Genomic DNA, 24,136 nt, shown 5'->3' with positions numbered 1-24,136 from the left:
CAGTGCACACACTCATAATCTAGGCAATTTCTCCCATTCACCATTCTAAGGAAATGTAATACGGTATTTGAAACATCTCATCTCCCAAAATCTTAAATACTTTTGTTTTTTTTCCCCCACCCAGTTCCTGCATCAGTTACCCACAACCTCAAACATATGACAACAGACTGCAAGTTAAGGTGGTGGTAACCTTAAAATTTATTTAGAGAACTTAAATGAAAAACTGGATGTCAAGATTTGCACTTGTTTCTTAACCACTGTAGTCCTGCATTGGAGTAAAATCACTGTATTGATACTGGAAACATACATTCTTGGCTTAATTCTGGAACTCTGCACACCAAAATTAGGAAGGACTAATCAAATGAGAACAATTATCTGCATTAGGAATTAAAAACAATGCATTATATAGGAAAACTGACCTGAAAAATAATACAACACAAAACTGTCATCTTTACTTGACTTACAAGTTGCCCAATTATTTTTTTTAAATTTTAATAAACATTAATATTCCTATATTACCATAATCAATTAACAGCTCTGCATCTAGGCTACTGCATCAAGCCAAGAAACATTTTAAATGCACTTCACAGCAAAGATTATGTAAACTTTGTATAGTTCTATAATTGTCCTTTTATGTTTGAGGCACAACCTTTGGCATCCAACTCAAGCCCAGGAGGTCAGAACAGCGTACAAATTCCACGACCTCCGACCTCTTTCTAGGTTATGCAAAATTGGAATCTGGATGGCCAGAACAAGGATAATGTGCCCCACCTGGCAGGCATGCAGCTTACAAGTTCAAAGTAGCTGGAATGCTGCCGTCTGAATCACTGATGGACTCTGACACAAGTTACAAGTAAGTCTTTTATATATATTTATAGTTATACTTACAAGCAGCTCCAAACCTGAGTATTTATGGTATAGCTTAACATACAAAAATGTATGTACATTTATCTCCACTTTCTGTAAACAGTTGTCATCATTGTTTTATCCCTTTATGACTGAAACATGCAACTCATACATACCGTATAAAGATATAAAAAAAAGGAAACGACACTCACTCAAAAGCTAAGCGACTACAAACCCATTTTTCTCGGCTGCAGTGTTAAATCATGCCTTCATTGCACAAGGCACCTTATTTCGGAAGCAGCCATACTCCTGTGTGAAGTTTACAGTCGTGGAAATACTGTTAAATTATTTAAGAAAAAATTGCACCTTTCATGCTTATACAGTATTTATAATAGTATTCACGTGTGGAGATAAAACTCATTTACACTATTTTTTCCAGAGTGTGGAGGACGAAGCAGCAATTATGTTAAATTGAAACGGACAGGATCGAGTCACACTGCCTAAAAAAAAAAAATCAGGAAGCATTTTTTTCCTTTTTCTTTTTTTTTTGAACACAAGACCTAAGCTGTTTTTTTTGCCACTCCTCTTCCTCCTCCTAGATTACATGTTCATTCCTTGGGCACTTAACAGCGAATCGAGCATGTCGAATGTGTCTTTGTAGTCCATGTGCTGGCTGTTTGCATTGAATTCATGGTTGGCATCAGGGCCGTTGGTCTCCACTGGTTTCTTGTCCAGTTTCACTAGGGTGCTGAGATGTCCGTAGCCCACCTGGTATGTGACAGGGGGAGGAGGGGGGAAGGGCAGGTTAAGAACAGAGCTGTGAGACGATACATACTGCTTTACAGAGGAAGAATGAGAGGAACTACCTGAACTTTTGGAACTTTTGCTCATTTTGGAGTGGTGGTTGTGACTGACGTCGGGGTGCGGCCTCTTCCGGGAAGAGCTGGAGCCGGGGATGCCCGCTTCGCCGCTAAGACCTACCGGGCTCCGCAGCGCCAGGGCCGCGGCCGCCACGCCATCAGCCCCCGCCTTGACGCCGCCGCCGTGCAAGTGGGAATGCGAGTGGGAATGCTTGTGGCCGCCGCCGCCGTGGTGGCGGTGGGAGGAATGGTCCCTGTGCTTCTCCTTGTGCTCCTTGCCGACGTGCGGGCTGGAATGTTTGCTCTTCCCGCTGCCCTCGTCGGAGGAGCTGTGCCTCTCCGAGGAGACCTTGATTTTCATCTTCAGCTCCTCCTTGCTGGCCGGCTTCTCCGTGGGCAGGATGGGGATCCGCAGCTTCAGGGAGCAGCCCTTGTCCTTCTTCTCCGCCCCGTGCTTGTCGGGCTTGTCGGAGTTCGCGAGGGGGATCTTCATTTTGATGGGGGACGCCATGGAGCTGCAGCCCGGGTTCTGCGGCGGCTGGGCGTGCTTCTTGTGGTGCTGCTGGTCCGCCAGCGCCTGGGCTGCCGGCACGTAGGAGTCCCTGGCTTCCGTTTCGAGGCCCTCCAGCTTCCGCTTCTGTATCGCGAACTCCGCAGCTTGCTTCTCCCGGTACTTGTCCAAAGACATTTTCTGGGGGGTAGCGACGGGCGGGGTGTAGATCTGGGGGGGGTGCTTGCCGCCGCCCGACTTGTGTTCGTGTTTGTTCGTGGGGAAGTCGGCGCTCTTGTCCGGCCGGTGATGGAGGGCAGGATGCAGCTGCCCAGAGGCCCCAGGCTGCATACTCAGCACCTCCTGTTTGAGAGTGTACACCTCGGGCCTACTCTGATCCTGGTGCTGCGGCCAGTCGTTGGGGGCGGTGAAGTTGTACGAGGCGCTCTGCATGCTTGACGTCACTGCCGCCATGGTGTCAAGGGAGTGGCCGGCCTGCATGGGAGCGCCCCCGGCGTTCGAGGGCAGGGGAACCGGGAAGGACGCCGAGGTGGATGCTTTGGGGAACGTCGCGTTTGCGGACACTCCAGCAATACTGTCCACCAAAGACGGATTCTGAACCAAGGAAGGACTCGGAAAAGAGCTGTCGGCCGCCTGGCCTTCGCTCCTGGGTTTCTTGGCAGCCTGATTGGCCTGTAGGAAGAGAAGGCAAATGAGAGATTTTCAATGCACTGAGGGGTCTGCATTTAAAGTAACCCACTTGCAACAAGGACGGGGTTCGAATTAATTTGGGACAATTTACAGTCCTGTGAGAAGAATTCAATGTGGAAAGAAAGTGCAGAGAAAGTGTTTTATTTGAAATACTCACTGACAAAAAGATGAAGTGCCTAGCTGGCACACTGTATCTGTGGTACAACTATAGCGTGATTAATAGTGTATGAGCTGGTTCCCAAGAGTCACTTGCTTTCCCAGAAACAGAAAATCTCCACCTGCCACTGACTTACCCTCCAGTTTCTAATCCTCTTCAGTCTGCTGGGCGTCTTCTCCAGTATCTGCAGAAACTCATGTGTCAGCTCTGCAGAAGAAAAGCACAAGGGGGACAACTCCAACAAGTGAGACAGCACTTTCCAGAACTAAAATCAGGCCATTTCAGCCATTTCCAAAACCGCTGCCAAGAGCTGCCACTTTTCGTTAACTCATTCAGTAACTTTCCCACAAACCCGAGTTCTGTCCAGTACAAGGAAAAAATCATGCAAGTTATTGGAATTTACAACATGATTGCTTGTAGGGGACAAAATCCTCTAAACTGATAAAAAAATAGAAATTGTTACTTTAAAGCATCATAGTATAAAACATAACACCAGTGTGCAAATTTAACTCCCAAAAGTACTGCACAGCACATACCGTCAAGCAGTTCTAGCGTGACAGTTTTGTCCACATATTCCCACCAATGTTTTCCATCTGTGGATACAGGGATCTCCCAGTTGGACCATTTACAAGCCAAATGAATGCACACACACGCTATCACAGTCGGCTTGTACTGAAGACAGAAAGTAGTTAGGTGCAGGCTGTTGTTGAAAATTCAGGTTCCACATCCACACATGCAAGAGAAGGAAAGAGAGGAAAAAAAGAAAGGGGAACATTAATGCAGCAGAACAAAAAAAACTCATCTAAAGAAGAAACAAAACAGTCTGACCGATACACAGCCAGAAACACTGACAACAAACAGAAAAAAATCCATTTTATTTATTTTTTTACTCTGGCAGAGATATGAGATGCTAATATGCCCTGCTGAAAAAATATAACAATGTTTTTGTATAAGCTTCAGTTAATTGTGCTGGCTGGAGGAAGTGGAGTGAAACGGGTTACTTTGAAATTCCGACTGAATACATAAAGAAAAACACTGAACATATCAGAACATTTGGTTACCATCCACATGTTGTCATTAGAAATGGCGGAAGGAAATGTCGAGCTTTTTGACAATATGTTGGGCCAATTCTGTGCAGTGGTGCAATACACACACACGTTTTCCCATGTTGTCTTTACAGACTCCCCTCACATACAGGGGTTCTTCCGTAATTAAAATGACTTCAATTCAACCAGCTCCATGTCTTTTTAAACTGTTAGCCGGCTGCTTTTGTACACCTCATACAGCAGCTACATCCTAAGTAAGATTCTCACACACGAAGGCTCCACAGACGCAACACGGCCTTTTCGCACAACTGGAGGTAACAAAATAAGGGCGGCTTTCAAGGAGGATCACGTCAAGAATCAGCCCAAATAAACATCTGACTGGAATGGACTGTACCCTGCCTACACAAACCACTGTTTCAATTAAGAAACTGGATCCTTTAGAAAAGACACGTGTGCAACCTTAAATACTTAACAAATCTGGCTTCCGTGCGTATTTTGGATCTTTTTTTTAACCAAAACGCCATCCTGTGTTAAATGAAAGTGTTTCTCGTGATAACAGATGGATGGTAACCTTAATTCCCATTCAGAATGTAACAATGCCTGGAGATGAGACTTGAGGAAAAAAAAAACAACTGAAGATCAACATGGTTAGAGTGACAGCACTATCGTTTTGACCTACAGGTTAACAGAGTAACCCACTGCTGTATTCCGAATCTGTGCCAAGACTGTTAACTGTGGCTTTCTAGTGAAGAAGCACTGCTTCTTCGCTGCCTTTTCATTGGCACACCAACAAAAGCAAAATCCTGTGCGTTATAAGCCAGTTCTCCACCATCGCCTGTCCACGAAAGCAGCATGAGTGCCCAACCCCAGACGGAACTCGGCTCTCTGAAGCTGCACACCTGGAAGTGCAGAGAACTCACAGCAGCAGAACCGCAGGTCTTCCAGGACCCCGAATGGGTCCAGATCAAATCTGAATCAACTCTCAGCTGGTGAATGCAAGTGCTTTTTTTAGATCGCTTTGTGTGGACATGTCCTTGTGTCGATTGTAAGACTTATTTGGACGAAATGTAGCATAAGCTCCAGAATCCTGCAACCGTTAAATGCATATTTTATGTAATGCATTTGTAATTTTCTGCAAGCCCACTCAGACTAAAACATCCCCTTATTCCAATCTTTAAAAGGGGTCAAATAACGTTATAATGTTACAAAAAAAAAGGCAAAAAAGAGCCAGAGTCACTGTCCAGACATTGTGCATTGCTGACAAGGGAAAAGGGAAAAATTCTGGAAAAAAAACATTTAAGGATTTAAAGAACACTTATACAGTACATCAGCACCCAAATAAAAAGGGGGAAATTATTAACATAAGAAAACATCCATTACATAAATTCAATTATGGTGCATTACAATGAATTTAGATTTACAACTATGATTTTATAATTATAGATTTTAAAATTATAGATATATTACATTAACATTACAATTTAAAACGATCATTTTAATATTTTTTTTTAGTTTTAAAATCATTTAAAAAATGCAACAAGAACTTAAAAGGTCTTTGTACTTACCAGGATGACTGAGCTTTCTAGGTTAAGTTTACATCTTTGTAATCTTTAGCTGCTATTCAGGCTACCAATTTTGTCTTTAGACATATGCACTCTGTACCGAGCAAACGTGAGTAAAAAGCACCACTACACTTCTCATCGTGCATTTAACCCCTCAGTGCCGACACTGACCCTTGTACAATACACCGCACTGCGACCAGGGAGGGGCCGCCACAAGAGGCGCCCCAGTGCCCTGGCGCAAGAAGGGCAACAGGCACAGACAGGGGGCCCTGCAGTATAGGAAGCCATAGTGTGCTATTACAGTGCAACAAAGAGGGTCAGGATAACAACCTGTTGGTAGCCATGAAATAGGAAGTCTGTGCCAAATCCTTGCTTGCTGCAAAAGAGAGAAAAAAAAGATTTGATTACTCCACTCACAGTGGAACAAATATCTGACCAGCAGTTGCACGGCTATTCGGCAGCTCAGACTGCGCTTGCACAGCTGCGCGATAGCTTCGCACGGGTAACATCACAAGTCTGACAACCTGCCTACTCCGAAACTTTCAAACCACGTGGAGCGAACGGTCAACATGCTAACACGTTCGACTCGTTTTCATTTGTATTAAATGTGTGTGTGTGTGTGTGGGAACAGAAAGCGTATACCTCTCACTAGCTGGGAACATTTCACAACATCAGTATGAGGATGTTCAATTGTTATTTCAAAACCTGCACAAAAAAAAAGAAATCTGATTAATAACAGATAATCAAGACTCGCACTACATGCTGTGCACAATGTACACACTGAAGACCTTGCAAATCCCAGAAATACACATCAGAAACAATTTCTAAAGAAATGCATAACCAATATCAAAAGAAGTGATTCACTGCGCAAATTTATTGTACAGTGTCTCAGTAAAACAGTCACAGAATGTTTTCACATCTTGTGTCTTTGCTAGAAGAAAAGAATTCAAGTGGAGAGTTATTACTGTCAAGTAAGTAATCACATTACATTTAAAATTGTAAACAATGCTGCTGGACATGGAGAGCCCAATATTTGTGTGTACAGCTGTAAGCAGGTACAAATGAAACTAACTGTACCATTAACATGAGCGCATAAGCAAAGGAAAACACATTATGCTCCACTACTGAACAGTCTCAGTGTTCAGTCTTCACTTACCTAAAGTCTGCAGCACTATGGTTTCAAGTATCACCAGCTCTTGAGCTTGCTGGAGGTATGCCTGAAGTTCAACAGACAGTCATTACATCAGTCCTGTAATGCGTCTCAACAAGCCTTCTTAAAACTGTCACAATATGAAGTCTCATTAACCAGGTTTGCACTCGTTGCTTTAAAATTTGAATAAATAATGCTGGGGCCAATTAAAAATCAACGAAATCAAATAAAACATCAGGGCATCCTTATATTTTGGGGTTTTGAGAGAGACTTTATGCTGCAACAGTTTTTAGCAGTTCAAAAGGAAAATCAATAGAATCAGACAATGCCCAGGAAAACAATGTAAACCAAATGAGACTTCCTAAAAGCAGTTTTCACTGAAGTAGCCTTAAACCAGGGAGAAACCCCAAGGACAGCACCTAACAACATCGAAACATTCTGCGATCAGTCTGTTAACAGTGCCTCAGGGGTGCATAAAAAAGGCAGAGGCGTGGTCATACTTACATCACTCTTTATATCGAGCTGTGCCTCTTGAGGATTTAAGCAGGCATGTGCTACTTTGATGACATGTTCAAGTTTACGCGGCTGCTCCTCAACTTTGGCAGCCAAGAATAACGTCGTTGGAGAAGTGATCTGCAACACACAACAGCAGCCACACTGACGAGAGGCCAGCCAATAAACACACTCCGGGGAGGGGGGGAGGAGGATCCTTTGAATCGTTACTGTTATCACAACTTTTAACTAAATCAGCCTAATTTCCCCCCCCACCCGGGACAGAAGAATCTCTACCGGTCCCGTACAAAAGAACATGGCTGATAAGAGCCAGCTGGGCTGCAGAAGAAGACCTTTCTATTGTGGAGACCATCTGCCTCTCCTCCTCGGCTCCAGTGAGGGGGGGCTGGATACCAGTTGTGTTAAGTGGCATTTTCCCCCATCCTGAACGAAGCCTTCTTTAGTATGGAACAAATAATGGAATAAACCTCTGCTGAAAAGAGAAGAGAGAAACCACAACGTTTCGACTGTGAAGTCTTCTTCAGCCTTCTTCACACCTGAAGAAGGCTTCACAGCCGAAACGCTGTGGTTTCTCTCTTCAGCATGGAATAAACCCTTTACTTGTTCCTTTGCAGACTATGCGGAACTACTTGTCTTTACCATTATTCATCAGGCCCGTTAGTCTTACTGTCCACTCAAGGTACCAGAATAAAAACAAGGGCAGGTCATGCCTTTGCTGAAGACTCCCGTATCAAAGACTCAAAGGTCACACGGGGAACGCTACACCAACCGCTGAACTACATCTGGCATGTTTCTGCCACAGGATATCGTACTTCTACGTCGAACAAGAGAAGGACGATTTGAACAATTCACAGATTTAATTAAATGCAGAAGACAGTAGAGAAACTCGAAAATACTTACATTTCTGTGGAACTTCGTGAAAGAATGGTACATATAAAACCTATGCATGTAAACGATTGCAGTGTTTATCGTCAGCTGGGAGCTGGACACTGCGGTTAAGGAGAATGGTCAGTCGAGGTAAGGCTCTTCATCGTTAAAGACACTAAAAACGGTATCCTCCGTCTCCTTCTCCAGGAGGACGCGATTTTGCTTTGGTTATCGATTGACCCTCGTCACTTGCTCTTGATCCCTTCGAGTCACTAACAAAGCCATAAAAAAACATCAACCAAAAAGAGCCCCCTTCCCCCAAAATAACACGACAGAAAAGAGGCAAGAGCAAATCGCACCGTCGCAGCCACTGATACTCCATTATTGGCGTGGGGGAACACGGCCTGGGACAACGGTAAACCTCATCAGCACGGCCCTGCCCCCCTCCCCAAAAACAAAACGCCATCAAACACGAATTGGGAAGGTTATCGCGCGTCAGGGATTACTAATAAGGTTCCCACTCGACGCTGCTAACGTTAACTCGTTTCATTTCCCTCCCGGTGCCCCCGAAACAAGGCTGCAATGCAAACAAGGGCCGGCCTGCAGCGGCAGCTCGGGGCTGAACGAGCGCGACAGAGATCAAGCTCCTTCATCCCGGCGCCGCGCCGCTGTCCCCTGCACACCGCCCGGCCCGCAGGGCGATCAGCCCCCCGCCGCGCAGAAACGCGACTCCGGACTCGTCCACGGCGGACAACCGAGGCTGACGTGCGTGGGCCCCGGCGCGGGGTTATCAGCCAGCCCCAGGCCGGGCAGCAGCGGAGCCGAGACCGGACCGGTTTCAGCACAGCGGCTCGGAAACCCCGCAACCCCTGAGCCGCAGGGTGATCAGCAAACCCGCGAACACGCACATCGCCATCCCCCAGACGCGTAACGGCGAAGTTTTAGCCCTTTAAAAGCCGGGCCGCAGCCCCCACCCAGCCACCCACCACCCACCACAGAGGAAAAGAGGGGCCTACAAGAGCGCCATCTCTGCCGAAGCCTACAGGCCCCTCGTCGGCGGGTCTGATGCAGCTCAGACGTGCACAAGAAAAGGATACACGTTGAGTCTCTGGCCCATATCTTGAATAAGGTTAGCCGCTTGTTGTCGGTAGGACAGCTCCTTGTCCGGCTCGACTCCACAGCGGCGGGACGGCGTGGCTTCCAGCTGCTCCCGGGTGAAAAACCATCTCGAAGTGGAGCCCCGGCACGCCGCCATCGCTCCAGCATCACACAGGAACAGAGGAGCGGCACGCCGCCCAGCGCGGAACTTACTGCGTCACCCGCGCCGGAAACGCTCCCCCGCGCCCGTGGGCTCATGGGAAATGTAGTCAAGGACCTCAAACGACTGCTGTGTTTTTCGCTAGATTGTCTAAAAAGAAGCACGGAGTCTCCTTTCAACAAATCCGTTTATTTAATACCGAATGCGAAGAGATATTTAACGTAAAATAAAAATAGTAGCCTAATATAAGGAAGAACTGCACTTCCACTAGTATAAGTCTGCACATTTGTATTGTTTTTTTTCTCTAGAGAACTAGTGTAACTAGAGAAACGCAATCGCTTCAGTACCTAATACATAATGACAACGTTTAATTGGAAATATTTTTAACTTCACACCCGTTTGTAAGTCAAAACTGGAGCAATAACTTCTTACCTTTGGAGTGCTGTAACAGTTCCAATACAGATACGATTAATACTGCTTTTGTAGAAGAGTCTATGCTTAAAATTTCGGACTAACAAATTGTAAATGACAAAACAAATCTCTTCTGTTCTCAGATATCGACGATTCAAGTACATACAACACCAGCGCACGCACATGAGGCTGCAACAAGGAAAGTGTTGTCGTTTTTAAAGTACAGTACATTATTCGTCACCTCCCTCAAGTGGATGAAAGGAGAACTACACAAAACACACAAGAACGGGTAAAAAAAAAAACTTTGAAGAAAAGCAGGCAGTGTATTGTGGAAGATTTATTTTTGTATGAAAAACCTACAGTGGTTTTTTTTCACATTAATTGCTTATTCGTGTGGTACAAGTACATCAGTTGGAAGAGAAGAGATGTCTTCTAGTAGAACCAAAATGTTATTTTTTTATGTACCGTTTAACAGCTATCAGATAGAGAAATGCAGTTAATTAATTAAATTAATTTCCATACAGTTCTATAGATCTTCAGTATGAATCACTCTGGTGATTAGAAATTTAGGTTGTAATCTCATCATGTAATAATCAGGTGTCTTTGGGATCACTCAAACTGGCTTCTACGAAGGCCCAAAAACTCCAGAGCGTTCCCTGCTAAAAGTTTATCCTGAAATACAGAAAGCACACAGACGCAAAGTAAGCAAATTGTTTAAAAAAAAATAGACTAGGGGTCCGGTGCTGGTCCTGTGGGGCTGGTGTGTCTGCAGGCTTGCTAGGTCTCTTTAAAGCAACACCACCTGCAGAGCTGGGAGACGCTGTGAAATCGTTCCTAAGCCCAGAACCAGCTTGTCTCGCTAAGAGCTGGCCTGGACCAAAAACCCGCCCATTCACCAGCCTCCTAGGACCAGGACTGGACACCCCTGCTGGAGACCCCTTCGCTGTGTTCTGTACATTTAACGCCTTTTGTCCTGAAGACCCCACACAGCTAGACTAATACGAGAGGGGATAAGCTACTTCAGTTGTAGAAACATTATTGAAGTAACCTGACAAAAACACATTCTAAAAAAATTACACGTCATTGAGCAGCATCTATCAATTAAAATATGCAGACATCTAGCATTAATTATTTTTTAAAACAAATGATACATTGTATAAAAGACATAAAACAAGCCTAGTTTATTATTGAAAGACTAAGAATTAATTAACAGTCAATGATATTTTAAAACAAATTGTCTCAGTAAAGAAAACATGAAAAGAATGAATATTGGAGATATGTAAGCTTCATTTATTAAAGTAAGATAATTATTTTTTAAAACAAATGATGACTTTATAAAGAAAACATGAAAAGACTAAACATTACAGATCATTAAGCATTGTTTTATAATGAATAGATGCAAGAGATAATCAAACAGTCATTGGAAACGTATCTTTATGTCTGCCCTGTGCCTTTTGGACCTGTGTGCTTTTGAAGTCGTTCAAGTAGGGAGCTGTGTCAGCATGCATAGGCTGCAAAGGAACAAGGAACTTGCAAAGGAACTTTTCTTTTCTGCATGGAATAATCCTTTACTTGTTCCTGTGTGCTTTTGTCAGGGAGTCCATTTTTGATTTACTTTGTGTAGTTGCTTGTGGGATTCAGTGGGGAACCAGATGAGATTTTTAAAGTTTAGAAGTTTAGAACGCAGGTAAGGTGTGTAGATCATATTAAGGCAGGTTTTCAGATTAGGATGTGATGAAAGTTAAGTTGAAGATTGGCTCTGGGTGGAAGGTTTGATGGATGGTAAGAGTTTGTTTTAGGATTGAGCTAGGGTTACAGTCTATACAGCGTAAGACTTATGGCTGTGGTGGGCTTGAGCTGGAATTCTTGCATGGTTTAAGGATTTGTGTAGCTTTTACAGGAAAGAAAACCCTCTTTTTCAGGCAAGAAGACAGATCATGGCGAGCTGTGGTTTACTCTGGGGAAAGTCATGACATTAAAGATAATATTCCAAGAAGCTGAGGAACAAAATCAGTTACATTTTAAACTGAATTCACCTTTAACATGCAGTCAAATTCACTCATTGATTCTATCAGAGATCCTGGCTCAAGTTCTCCCAGGGGAAATGGGTAGTCTGTACCAAGCATGACCTTATCCTTCAACAAAGAAGAAGAATTTTTATAAAACCGTTTCCTAGCTACAGTGCTGACATTTATCATTGCTAACAAACAGGCCAGAAAAACAGATCACTTGTAGCGTGTGCAATACTTAAACTTGGTTATCTTTTAGGTTGCATTGATGTACTGTTAAATATATATATATATTACAGTTTATACTTTTCACAGTGCTGTGCTCTGTGTCTGGAAAGTAAAACCCTCCTACCTTTCCAACCACTTCAAGAAGAAGCTTCAGTGCCTGAGGGTCATGGACAAGGGAATCCGTATAAAACGAGCCAAGATATTTCCTGGGATTGATGTTGTTATCTACGGCACACAGATCTGGACGAACTTTAAATCCGTGCTCAATTCGTCCAATTGTGTAGGGGAAGGATCCTCCTAAATTTTGAAATATCCTGTTTATATTTAACCTCTTCAGTACGAAATTATGTCAGACAGCATTTTCTACAGACATGTTGTATTTGTATGCTTTTTAAACATATAGTATCTGCTAAATAACAGATAGTATTATTACATACTTTAGATTACACAGACTGCTTTGTGTGTGCACCATTCTGTTACAATGGCTCTGCTTCTTTCTCACAGTATATTTGTTCTCAAAGTATATTTGCGTAAGGGTAACATTACCTCCATGAGCAAAACAGACTTTAAGCTTGGGAAATTTCTCAAATACGCCCCCAAAGATCATGGAGCAGATAGCTGTTGTGGTCTCTGCTGGCATTCCTGAAGGTAAAAAAACATCTGGAATCAATCCAGAGGTAAGTAACCAAAACAATACTAAGTTTAAAGGCATGTCTTACTCTAAACGGCCAAAGACACTGGGTATTTTTAGTCTTGAACAGAGAAGTGTGTGAGGAGACCAGTACATACAGTCCTCAAAGTCAGCTGTGTAGACTTCTCCAGATTGAACACGTGAGACACAAACCAGAGGACACAAGTGGAAACTATGAGAAAGTCAATTTAAAACTGAGAACAGGAAGCTCTTCTTTACCCAAAGGGTTGTGGGAGTATGCTGCTCAGCCATTATGTTGAAGCCGATAGCCCCGCCTCTTTCAGGAAACAGCTGGATGAGATCCTTAAATCAATTCGCTACAATAAACCAGATGAGCTAGAAGGGCCAGCTTGGCCTCCTCTGGTTCACAACCATTCTGTCATCTTCTAGCAGTATCAGCCGAACTGGCTTCTGGTGCAGATAACCACTGCAGAGATATACTTCCAACACAGAATAGTGGAAGGTGTTTAAACACTCTATAGTCTAAGTGCTAAAAGACGCTGATGGTGCAATATCAGTGCTGTTTCACACCAGCAAGCTGAACATACATTAAACACATCATACTAACCCACCAGCCAGGGGAGCCAGTATTTAGACATCCTTCCATCAGTTTGCATGTCCCAGGGATGAATGAATAAGGAGCAGTTCAGCTCTTCAGCAGCCTGCACAAAGAACAGTGAAACCACAGATCCCGAGGTCAGGGACCAGCAGGAGGGCTGCAGCCAGACCTCTCCATTCATGTCTGGGCAATGGGATAGGAAGACCATCCCTTTTCCTCATGAGCATTAACTCTCAGGGTAGCCAGTCAAACACATGCAAACTCCACACAGACAGGCACTCCAGTTCAGAACCGAGCCCAGGTCCCAGGAGCTAACTGCCAAGCAGCTGTTCGAACCAGTATCCTGCCACGCTTCCCAGACAGAAGGCTACTGACATGCACGTTTGTTTTGCCCACGAAGATGTGCTCAGACGTACAGTATGTAAAATGTACCATAATGAAAGTGTAATAAAAGTAAGTGTAGGGCTGTTAACGTTGGTGTCCTGGCTGGTTTCCACTCTGGGCATGCACTAGCCTCTCTCTAGCTCCCCTAGTTCTCTTGGTGCAGCGGTTTCTCTCCTCCTCTGACTGGCTCTGTGGCTGGGCTGCTGTGCGTCTCACAGGTGGGGCCTGCGCAACAGGCAAAGTGTTTTGGGATGCTTTGGGCTGGAAGGCGCTGTGTAGAAGGACTTGATTATCATTGTACAAGGCATTACTTTTCAGTTTCAGGGCATTTCAGTTGTGAAGGTTGGAGACGCTGTTCAGATGTTCAGTCTCGGGCGGCGGTGCGGCTCTTACTGCGTAGACTGGGCCGAGCTCGGGCGCGCTCAGGTCCCAGCGGTTGACGTGGGAGCCCAGCTGCACGCCGGGGAACCCCAGCTCCAGCACACAGCGCCGCAGCTCCTGCACGGCCAGGTCCGGGGCCTGCATGGGCAGAGTCCCCAGGCCCACGAACCGCCGCGGGCGCTGGCGCACTGTGGCCGCCAGGTCGTCGTTCAGAATGTGGCAGAGATCCAGGGCGTCGTGAGGCTTGGCCTGATGACACATCACGAGAAACGAGAAGAGCTCAGGCGATCCACGTGCCGAATTCCTCAGCTAGAATACCGAACTGGTGTACTAGTGTGTAAATGTGATCTGGTTTGTATTCAGAATGTATTACTCATTGCGTTTTGAGAGAGATTGACCAGGTGAGTTTTCTATGCTATTATTTGGACTCATGTGTGCACTCAATGCCTTTGAAAGTTTCTGACGTTTTCTCAGATGATCAGTAGGGTATTCTGACCATTCAGCAATGAACACAGCTAATACAAATTTTCAAAGGTAACATCTGTTTTAAAAAAATATGATTTTGCCCCCTCGCGCACGCGTGTGTGTGGTGACAGTGCTTTATGAACGTAGTCACATCAACTCTACCTGCACTCTTGTGATTTAGTGAGGCAGTGGTGTAATTTTGTTTTTTTATTCCCTACATTATAGCAAATCTCAAAGCTGAGGAAAAAGCTACACAGCCATGTGGCCAAAGCCGATACCCTGGCCTCCTTGAAGAAAAAGCACAAGGAGGTCTTTGGATGAATTAGCTGCTTCCTATCAAAGGGATAAAAGGGCCCAATGGCATAGAAAATTATTATTATTCTCTAAATTGCAAGCCTCTCGTTCTCATCAATCCGAAAACGGCCAGATTGCATCGTATAAATTGAAGGAGCCAGAATTTCCTAACAGGGCCTGGTTGATAAGTGAGGATTGTTAACGCTGTGCTGTATTTGAAGAAGCGTCTTACCCAGTAACTGAACATGATGGGGACGGTGGAGAGGACCTGCACAGTTACTCCTGAAACACAGCAACAACGCGCTCGTAACTTACATTTCTTCTTGTTTTTGTTTTTTTTAAATATATTTTCTTTATATTCATATCATTAGGCTCACATTTCCAGTTGTGCAGGAGCTGAAAGCGATCTCCAGTGAGCATACATGACATTTCATTTACATCATTTTCATTCATTTATTTCATTCATTTCATTTTCATTTACATCATTTACATCAAATTCCCTTTGGGATCAATAAAGTCTTATCTATCTATTTCCAAGTATTTCCACGTATGTGCATTTGTTGTATTGGCATAGAGACCGCACAGTATTGTTTCTGAACACCATGGTAGGAGTTTGAAGGGAAAGTACCATACTTATCCATATCTCGGATGCGTACTGCTGGATCCCAGCAGTTCTCCTGCACCACGCGGAACACTTTCCCATCTTTCATCATTTTAGCTTCTCCCTGAGGTCAAACCAGAGAGAGCAGCGCAGATGAAGTGTATCAACATCCTGTTTTACGACTCTATAAAAATAAACGGAATATTTTGTTCTGAAAATAACTGTTTCGCACTAAGGTTAATGGCAGGGAAAACGGGGCATCGCCATGAAATGAAATAACAATGACGCAGTACGCAGTCATATAATAACCTAAATTTAACCAGACGCTTACTTTCATTCTGCAGTAATTTCATCATGCCACCTGGTGGCAGGCTATAGAGTTCTTCTGACAAGTTTGCCAGAAGACCTGAAATTAAGAACCAATCCGTTAAAAATATCGAAACAAATATAGAAACTAGTTACATAAAGATCATCTCAGACGTTTACATGCTATTTCGTGAAGACAGAGATTTTCTTTGCTTTGACAGGTACATAAAATATATTGTAACGCATACGGCGGACATCAGAGGTTGTGTGAGCCGGCTTACCAGCGCGGTGACGTCACCGCCCTTCCCTGTGAACAGCAGGGACCTCAGCCGCTGGAACCAGCCAGTTGAGCTCTCCCTTTAGCTCAACTGGCTGGTTCCTTATGAATAAGGCTGAAGGCCCGGGTCCGAGTCCCCAGCGATGGGGGGCCAAGCTAAGGTGAGGGCGCATACCCACGTTAACCCGAGAGTGCTACATGCTGTTCATAGCCTCAATAATCATGTATACCTTATTCAAACTGGAATACAGTAAAAGAAGACTCATCAGAACACTTAGCAGTGACAAGAATAACTTTAATAGCGATTCACCCTCTGCGTTGTTTTTGCTACATTATATATTTTCAAAATGCATTCTAAGTGTTTTGTGAACTCCGATGAAGAGCAAATGGATTTGAAGCCCACACTGCGGTTGGACAGGGTACAGTTGGCCGTCACCGGTATTGTATTTCGCGAAGTCTCCCACGCTGTAGACACGCGAGCTCGGGCGGGCTCCTGAGACGGGTCTTCTGCGCACTGAACCGCAGCTTCACCCGGTGTCTGGGCCCAAAGAGAGATTAAGCAGCGCTCTTTCATGCTGATGCGAAAGGCAAGACGCAGGTACCGGGGCCCAGGTACCATCTGTCCCGCCGCGCTCCCCTGACGCACGCAGAACCGAGCCCGGCCCCCGTCCTCAAGCCGGAGAGCAGGAAAGTCCCCGAGGCTCGCTTCGTGTGTTTGCACGCCTTCGCTCATCGCCGCGGTGCTGTCCCGCACTCGCACTAATGCGATAATGCATTTTTAATACGTCTGAAAATAGCGTTGTCGGAACCTGAAGTCTGTGCTGCGGTCCGATGCTCTTGCCCTAGGGAGCGTGTGTCTCGCCGCCCCTGCAGCCCTCGGCTGTGCGCTTGGAGGTATTGTGGTCATTAGACTGAGCTGTTCACCGCCCACAGCGCGCAGGCAGGGCTGCAGTCGGCGAGCCGGGGCGCGTGAGCCTGCGATGGAATACTGCAGTGCACGGCAGGAAAGGGCCTTTTCACTTCACACAATCGCATCCTCAGGGAAACATACATGACGGAATAAAGAAACAAAACATTGAAACGGATGTTGTCCGAGTGTGTGTTTTTAGAAAACAAGGTGCAGTCTCGTGCAATCTCCCACTTCAGTGCGAACATGACAGGTGTGATTGTTCCTCACATCCTCCTCATCCTATGTGACATTTGAGATTTACTTAGGGTTTTGAATATAAAATGAAATATAAAATGAGTATAAAAGGTCTTAGGTATTATTATGAAATGATTTAAACTACACTGTACGGTAGAGTTGTACACATGAATCTGCTGTTGTTTTAAAGCTTTTTTTTTAGAAGAGGTGGTCAGTCCATATCAGCTGACCAGTCCTCTTGACCTGGTCCCTCATACCCTGTTAGAGATCTCATGGGTCAGCTTTTTCAAAGGGTCATATATCCGCGGAATGGAACAGGGACATGCTGCACAGTATTGGTGGCGTTTTATTTCACAGGCATTATTGTTACAGTCCCGGCATCCCGCCACCAGAGGGCGCCCCCACTACGAGTGCCTACCTCATCTGCGCAGCAGATCAAGCAGATGGCAGTAGCCAATCCCTGCCTGCCCAGTGTCCCTGCCACACCACGCCTCCCCTCCCAGACCTATTTAAACCCTGCTCTGTGTTCAAGTTGTGTGTAGTATTGTTTGCAATACATTGAGTTTGTGGTCTTGCCTGACTTTTGGACCTCGGCTTTTGGTCTGGTCTGTGGCGCTTGACACTGATTTTGTCTTCTGGCTTTGGACTTTTGCTTGCCTCATGACCATGGCCTTGGACCTCCCTAATCTATTGTTTTAGGATTTTTGTGACGCATGGGGTCCATTCCTTGTTTTCTGAGCTGTGACCATTTTAACACATTTTTTTCCCAAAAAACTCCTAGGTGGTCAGAGCCCCCCCCCCCCAAAAAAAAACTTACTTTGCAGTGGTGGTGCAGTTGAACCCATCCATCATAGCCGTACCGCTGTGGAATAAAGAGAGCCTTGAATTCATTGTTCATTGAAACAAATGTGCAGCCTCATTGAAGCCCCACTCATTATTCGTCTTACTGACAGTACTTCCAAACCTGGGTCAACTTTAAAAGTATTTTAATACAAAGAGGCAGGACAGAAACAAATGGTAAACAGTTTTGTACACCAAGAGCAGGAGCCACAGTCATTATCAACCCAGAATGTTCAACCCGGAATGTGAAGTTCTCGAAAAATGCCGTTTAAAAAAGAGAGTGCCCTCTACCGGCTCGACCAGAGCTGCCTTTGACGCCTGCTTCGCTTGAAAACAGTGCCAGACAGTGGTTCTGAGTCTGGAGGCACACAGGCCTCAGGCTTGGCTGGTTTAGAAGGTAAATCAATGAAAGCGCCAATTAAGCACAGGCACATAAGTACAACTACTAGATATCCTAAGGTAAGCTCTAAAAAAGTGCGTAATTACTCATTAATCCTTGATCTCACTGCGGAATTTAAATTCCGAAAAAAGTGTGTAATGTTTCATGGATTTTTAATCTGACTGCAATATTAAACTCATTATCTCTCTTTCATGCTACAGCTACTGTATGATGTATCTTGGGTATAACGAAGTGACTTTATTTTTGATAAGGGGTGCCGAAGAAGTGCCGCAGCAGCACTGCTCTAAGTGAAGGTCGCAAGCGATTAAAAACGTCAAGGTAAAGGCGATCTCATAGCGTTGAGGAGTGCAATAAAACATACCAGGCTTGTTAATAAATTACAGTAAAAGTCTTTTAAGAGAAGGCTTGATTACGAATGTGGTTCCCCTAAAGATGAAAGGAAATCTCGTTATTATATATGATCTTTAAAATCCCTTTTCACCAGAAACTGGAGGAATGAGAACTTGGAGAATTGTTACACAACTGCAGAACAGATAGAAAAGTGTTTATAATTACTCTGGCAGTGCTGTGGGTGTCATGCTAAGCGGAACTCACCATGCGCTTGCATTACAGCATGATCTGAAACATGCGGTATTAATGTCGCCTCCACACCCCTTTCAGTCTCCCGCTGCCTGTTGACTGCTGAATAATCATTACCTACTGTACAGTCCTGCGAGGGCAGCCGCGGAATACGATGACTCCGCGTTTCTACTCAAGGTCGCAATCGTGCCACTATTAATATTTAAACACAAAAGCAACTTCACGTTTTAAACTGTAGCAATGAGTTTTTTCTCAAAATCTGTTTCGCCTTGTAGATCAATAACAGGCATTCCTGAAATGCATCATATCGCTTCACCAAAGAAATAATGTCCTTAATAAAACGTTTTCCCTTATTGCAGAGAGGTTTTGTCCCATTTTTTTCCTCTGTTACTATCTGAACCGCGAATAGGCTCAATTCTGCTGGCAAACAGTAGACTTGCACTCATAATGCGCTATAATCGCAAATCAGGAAACATTGATTTGTGATTGTACGTGACGGAGCCTTCATGGGACTCTGATTTTAAGTGTGGTTTTATTTGTGATTAAATATTTGTGAGAGAGACAAATCGCACTCAAATGTTAAAATGTATATCGACTACGTTACTACTTATCGGAAAATACTAGTAGTCGAGCCAGGAGTAGTTATACTGTATGTACAGGTGCACTGAGCGAAGCCCCTTCTTCATTGCGGAACACCTCGTGTTGCCCTTCATTTGATTTTTACAACAATCAGACCCTTCCTATAGAGAGAGTTTCTAAATAGTATTTGATAGAGTTTATAAATAGTATTTTCAGCTTTGATTTAAAAAAATCAGGACACATTTAAACGCAAATCAATGTCACGCATGCAAATAATAACTCTTTAAAATACTCAATGAAATATACACTACAAAGATCAGTGCACGTTTTCTTAAGTTTTGAAATAACTTGTTTTTACCATACCTCCTTCAGATTGGGCCATTCCTTCGGTAATATGTGATTATGAATATCGATTTTCATCTTCGATTACTTTGAGCGCCGCGTTTAAACCGTTTGCACACTTCTCAGCCCTTTCCCGGTTTGTCATCTACTTTGTTCTCTCAGACCTGTTTCTCTTCTCCGCCCTCCAGGGCAGCCCAATGAGTGTCGGGCAGCGAGGTAAACGGGACATAAAGTCATTTCCACGAAAACGTGCTCTGGGACGTTTTGACAGTGGAGCACGTTTGCTATCCAGACTGAACATCCAAAAGAGGTGTTTACTTCTAACTGCAACACATTACGTTCTTCTGTAGCAGGTGCACTGCAGTTGTATTAAACAAACAGGACACAGATCAATTCATAATTAGTTTTTGTCATCAACAGGGGGTGCACTGAGAAAGTTATAGACTAGTAGTGTGCATGGCTGTATTTCTGTAGCAGACTGCTGGTAACAATACAGACTGTACATCTGCAGTGCTTGCTTTCCACCAGGTTACAGGTGCTGTCCTGCCCTCTCATACAGCCGGGACAAGCACGTGCCTGTTCACTGGTCTCTGAGCCCTAGATGCCACATGTCATGCCAGCTCACCACAGGGCTCAAGTCTGGTGATTTAGTGGCTTTGATTCCCCGTTTTCTTCTTGCAGGGTCTGAAGGCTGCTCTCTGACCAGTGGTACGTCTATTGACAATGTCTCAAATAATCCAGTGAAGCAAACAGGCCATCTTTTCACTAGTCTCTGAGTCCTCGATGCCACACATAATCTGGGGAGTTGTCACACCTGGATCTCCCTGTCAGCCTTGGTGAGGCATCGTGTCTTGTGTCCCCCCTGGTCTTGGTTTATCAGGGACAGGCTGTGTTTGGCTCTGATGTGTCATAGAGACTTTATATCTGGTACACCACCCCAGAGCTGCCCTGACGTAGTCCAGCACTCATCATGTTGATGTTGATGTTAAGCAAATCACACTGGGGCCTGTGTTTTCACTAATGTTACTAATGTAGAGCTCTTTTACTAATGAGGTAATTTAGTGCACATGCAACAGGTAAAATGCACTCAGGTGTGTCACAGTCTGTCAAAAATGACCAATTTATCAAAATGATGCCAAAACATTTTAATCAATACCCCTGATCTGTATGCTTTAATTTCTAAAAACACAAATACGGTGATGTGTTGTATGCATGTGTTTATAGGCAATGAAAGGTCTTTTCAGTTTTGTCAAGCTTTTACAGCTGACCAGTTTCTAGGCAACATGCACACTGTGTGTGTTCCCAGTTTTCCTCTGGGATTCTGCCGTCGTTCCCCCAGGATTCTGAAGCTGACATCAGGAGTGGCTGAGGGAGTGGTCCCACCAGATTGGTTATGACTCTCAAGGTCTGCAGCCATAAGCAGCTACAGTAGGCACCTATTTTCCTTTGAAGGTGTGGCTATAAAACTGTGTGTGCTCTTATTTGCCTTTCCTGTGTGGGGAGTACCAGTGACTGCGCAGCCTGGCGATTCAGTGGCTCTGACCCACAGTTTTCTCCCTGCAGGGTCTGAAGGCTGGTTTCTTACCAATGGTGAGTCTATTGACTGTTAAACAGTCCACTGTGGCAGACAGGCCTTCAGCTCTTTTCCTCTTTGCAAACGACAGGCGATTCTCAGAGTTGCATTAGGTGCTTTTGTGGTTAGATTAGAATTAGGTTAGAACAGAAGGGGTATAAACTAGAGGAGTTCAAGTTCAACACTTAATTGCCATAACAACCAGTTGTGTGGAATGTAGTTGGGTGAGTTCACACAATTAAAAGACCATACGAATATATGACACAAAGCCAATAACAGACAGTATCCACCCAACACAATCACATACCCTCCTCAACACACATAAGTAATAAAATAAATAACAGTGTGATCTGGTAGAATAACAATGAGCAGTGCAAATATTTCCGGATTAAAGTGCAGAATTTGTGCATCTCTCAGCCTCCAGGTAGCTGCTGGTACAGAACTCAGTAGTCCTTGTTTTGACGGGCCTCCACAGGGTCAGCCGAGTCCCACGGGTTTGAATCAGTGGTTCTATTTAAGCTTTTCAGGTCAAAGCTGGACTGAGAATCACGGGCCCTGCTGCAGAAGAACAGCTTTCAGCAAAACAAGAGGGTGTTGGTGTGCTCTTTGGTGGAGGAGCTTTACGATCGGTGGGGCTGATTGCAGTGGGTAAAGGGCAAAGACACTTATCACACCTGCTGTAAGGGCTGTGGGCAACTAACGACGTCGTCTGTCTGTTATGGAAATGCTGCCCAGGCCTGTCTCTGCAGGAATCCAGGAGCCTAGCGCAGAAGTACAGGGCTCTCTGCCGGCTGCAGCTTGGACATAGTGTCCCACACAGGGACAGATAGGCCAATTCTCCCAGCCAGCGCAGGTTTAGAAGGTGACAGGAAGGCAGAATATCAGGTGAACACTCACAGGGGCACTGGGAGAACATGCCAACTCCACACTAAACGCTCCCTCCAGAGCAGCCCTTGGGCAATCAATCCCACCTTCTGAAAGATCAATCCACCATGTACGAAATCCCCGAATGCAGTATTTATTTGATTGCTATTGATCAATAAAAGCAAAAGACCCAGAGATCTCGTACAATATATGGAATCATGAGAAAAATATTGTAGCACTCATTTTGTTTTTCTAATTCATTTTCTATAACAATTGTATTTTAGTAGAAAAGGTTTAAAGCTTATGTTAAACAGATTCCTTAATTTTGTTAAACCACTGACAAGCTATACAATCTCTGTAAGGGGATACATTAGGGTTTAAATCACTATTTCATCGTATTTGTTTTTGAGAAATAATTTTCATATTCTTTTTACACATGTTTTTAAACAACTCTCTTCGTAATGATCTGAGGTTGGTATTGCCTAACGTTTAGGGAATGTTTGTTGAAAGCAAACAGTAAGTAGGAAAGGCCACAGTAAACACTGTGACTGACCGGGGTCTGTGACCTGCGCGTCTCCCGCAGTTACCGGCCCTCTAGTTACAAGACAGAATCAGCGACACTGGCTCCCTCTGCTGGGCTATGAAGCCCTAACATTTTCAGGTGACGGATAGAGAGCGCCCCCAACCTCCAAACTTTAAACGATAGGCACAAAATCAATCAATCAACCAATCAATCAATCAACCAATCAATTAACCAATCAATCAATCAATCAACCAATCAAAGTTTATTTATCAAGTGTACAACAATACAACATGCAGTCTTTGTTACAAGAACTAGAGCTGTTTTCCCAGTTCGTACTGTTTTATGATTTGTTTTTAGAAATAGATATGTTTTCTGCAGCTACAGCAGGCGCACCGTTTGTCCTCCTTTTTCACTGCTTGCTCTCCAAGAATCCTGCCTGCCAAACCTCAGCGGCTCCCTGCGGTTCCGGAGAGCAATGCAGCACTTCGTACAGCAGGTGTTCTCAGGCCCTAACGGGACTCTGGGGTTTCTAACACCAACTCTGCCTTTTATTCTAAGCTACTGTATATTGAAGATGAAGTTTTTTTTTCCAGAAGCGACTGCATGACTTCATACTTGCGATGTTAAAATTCGAACGAACTGCCTCGTCTTTGCTGATGTTGTAGAAGCGCACATAGACCCTTCAGTGTCAAGTCACACACGGGTAGTTTCCGCCTCGAGTTTCTGAATTGTTACTTTACGCCATAAAACACCTACTCTGATATAAACACTCTGCGTTTTAATTTGTTGAACACTGGTTTCTTTTTTAATATTGGACTACGTCTGAATGTGAACCAGTCCAGAAAAGCGTGACTGTATCGTGTACATTCCAGAGCTTAACGGGATGCCCTCACTGACAGACTAAATGACCCGGACCTACAGTACCCATTCTTGGAAAAAGGAGACTTAAAGGGAGCCGGGTACAAGCATTCCCCCTCAAAGGCATGAATGAAGTCAGCACAGTGGGCTTCTTCACAATCGACAGGGGAACTCAGAGGACACAGGAGGAAACTACACGGAAGTGCGACTCTTTAAAACTGCGAACAGGGGGCATTTCTTTACACCAAGGGCTGTGGGAGTGTGGGGCAAGCCTCCCAGCCTTGCTGTTCAAACTGATCTCCTTGCTTCTTTCAAAGAGAATCTGGACGAGATCCTGGGATCAATTAGCGAACAATTGATAGGTCCAA

General features: G+C 44.5%; 2 protein-coding genes across 4 annotated transcripts; both read right to left on the bottom strand.

Moving 5' to 3' along the window:
* Positions 1-174: 174 nt before the first annotated feature.
* ccnt2a (cyclin T2a) lies at positions 175-10,033 on the bottom strand. 2 transcript variants are annotated; one of them, XM_088606215.1, is made up of 11 exons: positions 9,893-10,033; positions 9,300-9,610; positions 8,236-8,317; positions 7,327-7,455; positions 6,829-6,889; positions 6,315-6,377; positions 6,003-6,048; positions 3,601-3,764; positions 3,201-3,271; positions 1,713-2,889; positions 175-1,614 (listed from the first exon to the last, which is right to left on the bottom strand). In XM_088606215.1, exons 2-11 carry the CDS (start codon positions 9,455-9,457, stop codon positions 1,547-1,549), a joined length of 2,019 nt encoding a protein of 672 aa, XP_088462341.1. In that variant the 5' UTR covers positions 9,458-9,610; positions 9,893-10,033; the 3' UTR covers positions 175-1,546. The 2 variants fall into 2 exon arrangements, with proteins under 2 accessions (XP_088462341.1, XP_088462340.1); XM_088606214.1 differs by having other exon boundaries at positions 175-2,889.
* On the bottom strand, positions 9,634-20,170 carry acmsd (aminocarboxymuconate semialdehyde decarboxylase). Of its 2 annotated transcripts, none has more exons than XM_088606216.1 (10): positions 19,972-20,168; positions 18,028-18,072; positions 15,511-15,607; positions 15,115-15,164; positions 14,136-14,372; positions 13,368-13,461; positions 12,655-12,750; positions 12,233-12,405; positions 11,908-12,006; positions 9,634-10,543 (listed from the first exon to the last, which is right to left on the bottom strand). In XM_088606216.1, the coding sequence occupies exons 1-10, from the start codon at positions 20,026-20,028 to the stop codon at positions 10,481-10,483; spliced, it is 1,011 nt and encodes a 336-aa protein (XP_088462342.1). In that variant the 5' UTR covers positions 20,029-20,168; the 3' UTR covers positions 9,634-10,480. The 2 variants fall into 2 exon arrangements, with proteins under 2 accessions (XP_088462342.1, XP_088462343.1); XM_088606217.1 differs by having other exon boundaries at positions 10,194-10,543; positions 15,511-15,667; positions 19,972-20,170.
* Positions 20,171-24,136: the final 3,966 nt, after the last annotated feature.

Source organism: Lepisosteus platostomus, chromosome 14 (assembly GCF_059453375.1).
Source record: "Lepisosteus platostomus isolate fLepPlt1 chromosome 14, fLepPlt1.hap1, whole genome shotgun sequence".
Lineage (NCBI taxonomy): Eukaryota > Metazoa > Chordata > Actinopteri > Semionotiformes > Lepisosteidae > Lepisosteus > Lepisosteus platostomus.
Note: the sequence above shows the minus strand (reverse complement) of the source record. Positions and strands in the feature narration are given on the sequence as shown.

What these genes read in the sequence shown, in the direction of transcription:
- ccnt2a (XM_088606214.1), bottom strand. Translation starts at nt 9,457, where the DNA reads ATGGCGGCGTGCCGGGGCTCCACTTCGAGATGGTTTTTCACCCGGGAG. An exon ending in TATTTCATGGCTACCAACAG is followed by an intron (nt 3,765 to 6,002) that starts GTTGTTATCCTG and finishes TTTCAACAACAG; the next exon opens with CCTGCACCTAACTACTTTCT. An exon ending in AGAGGATTAGAAACTGGAGG is followed by an intron (nt 2,890 to 3,200) that starts GTAAGTCAGTGG and finishes CTCTTCCTACAG; the next exon opens with GCCAATCAGGCTGCCAAGAA.
- acmsd (XM_088606216.1), bottom strand. Translation starts at nt 20,028, where the DNA reads ATGAAAATCGATATTCATAATCACATATTACCGAAGGAATGGCCCAAT. An exon ending in AATGGCCCAATCTGAAGGAG is followed by an intron (nt 18,073 to 19,971) that starts GTATGGTAAAAA and finishes TTTATTCCACAG; the next exon opens with CGGTACGGCTATGATGGATG. An exon ending in AGTCTGTTTTGCTCATGGAG is followed by an intron (nt 12,406 to 12,654) that starts GTAATGTTACCC and finishes TTCAAAATTTAG; the next exon opens with GAGGATCCTTCCCCTACACA.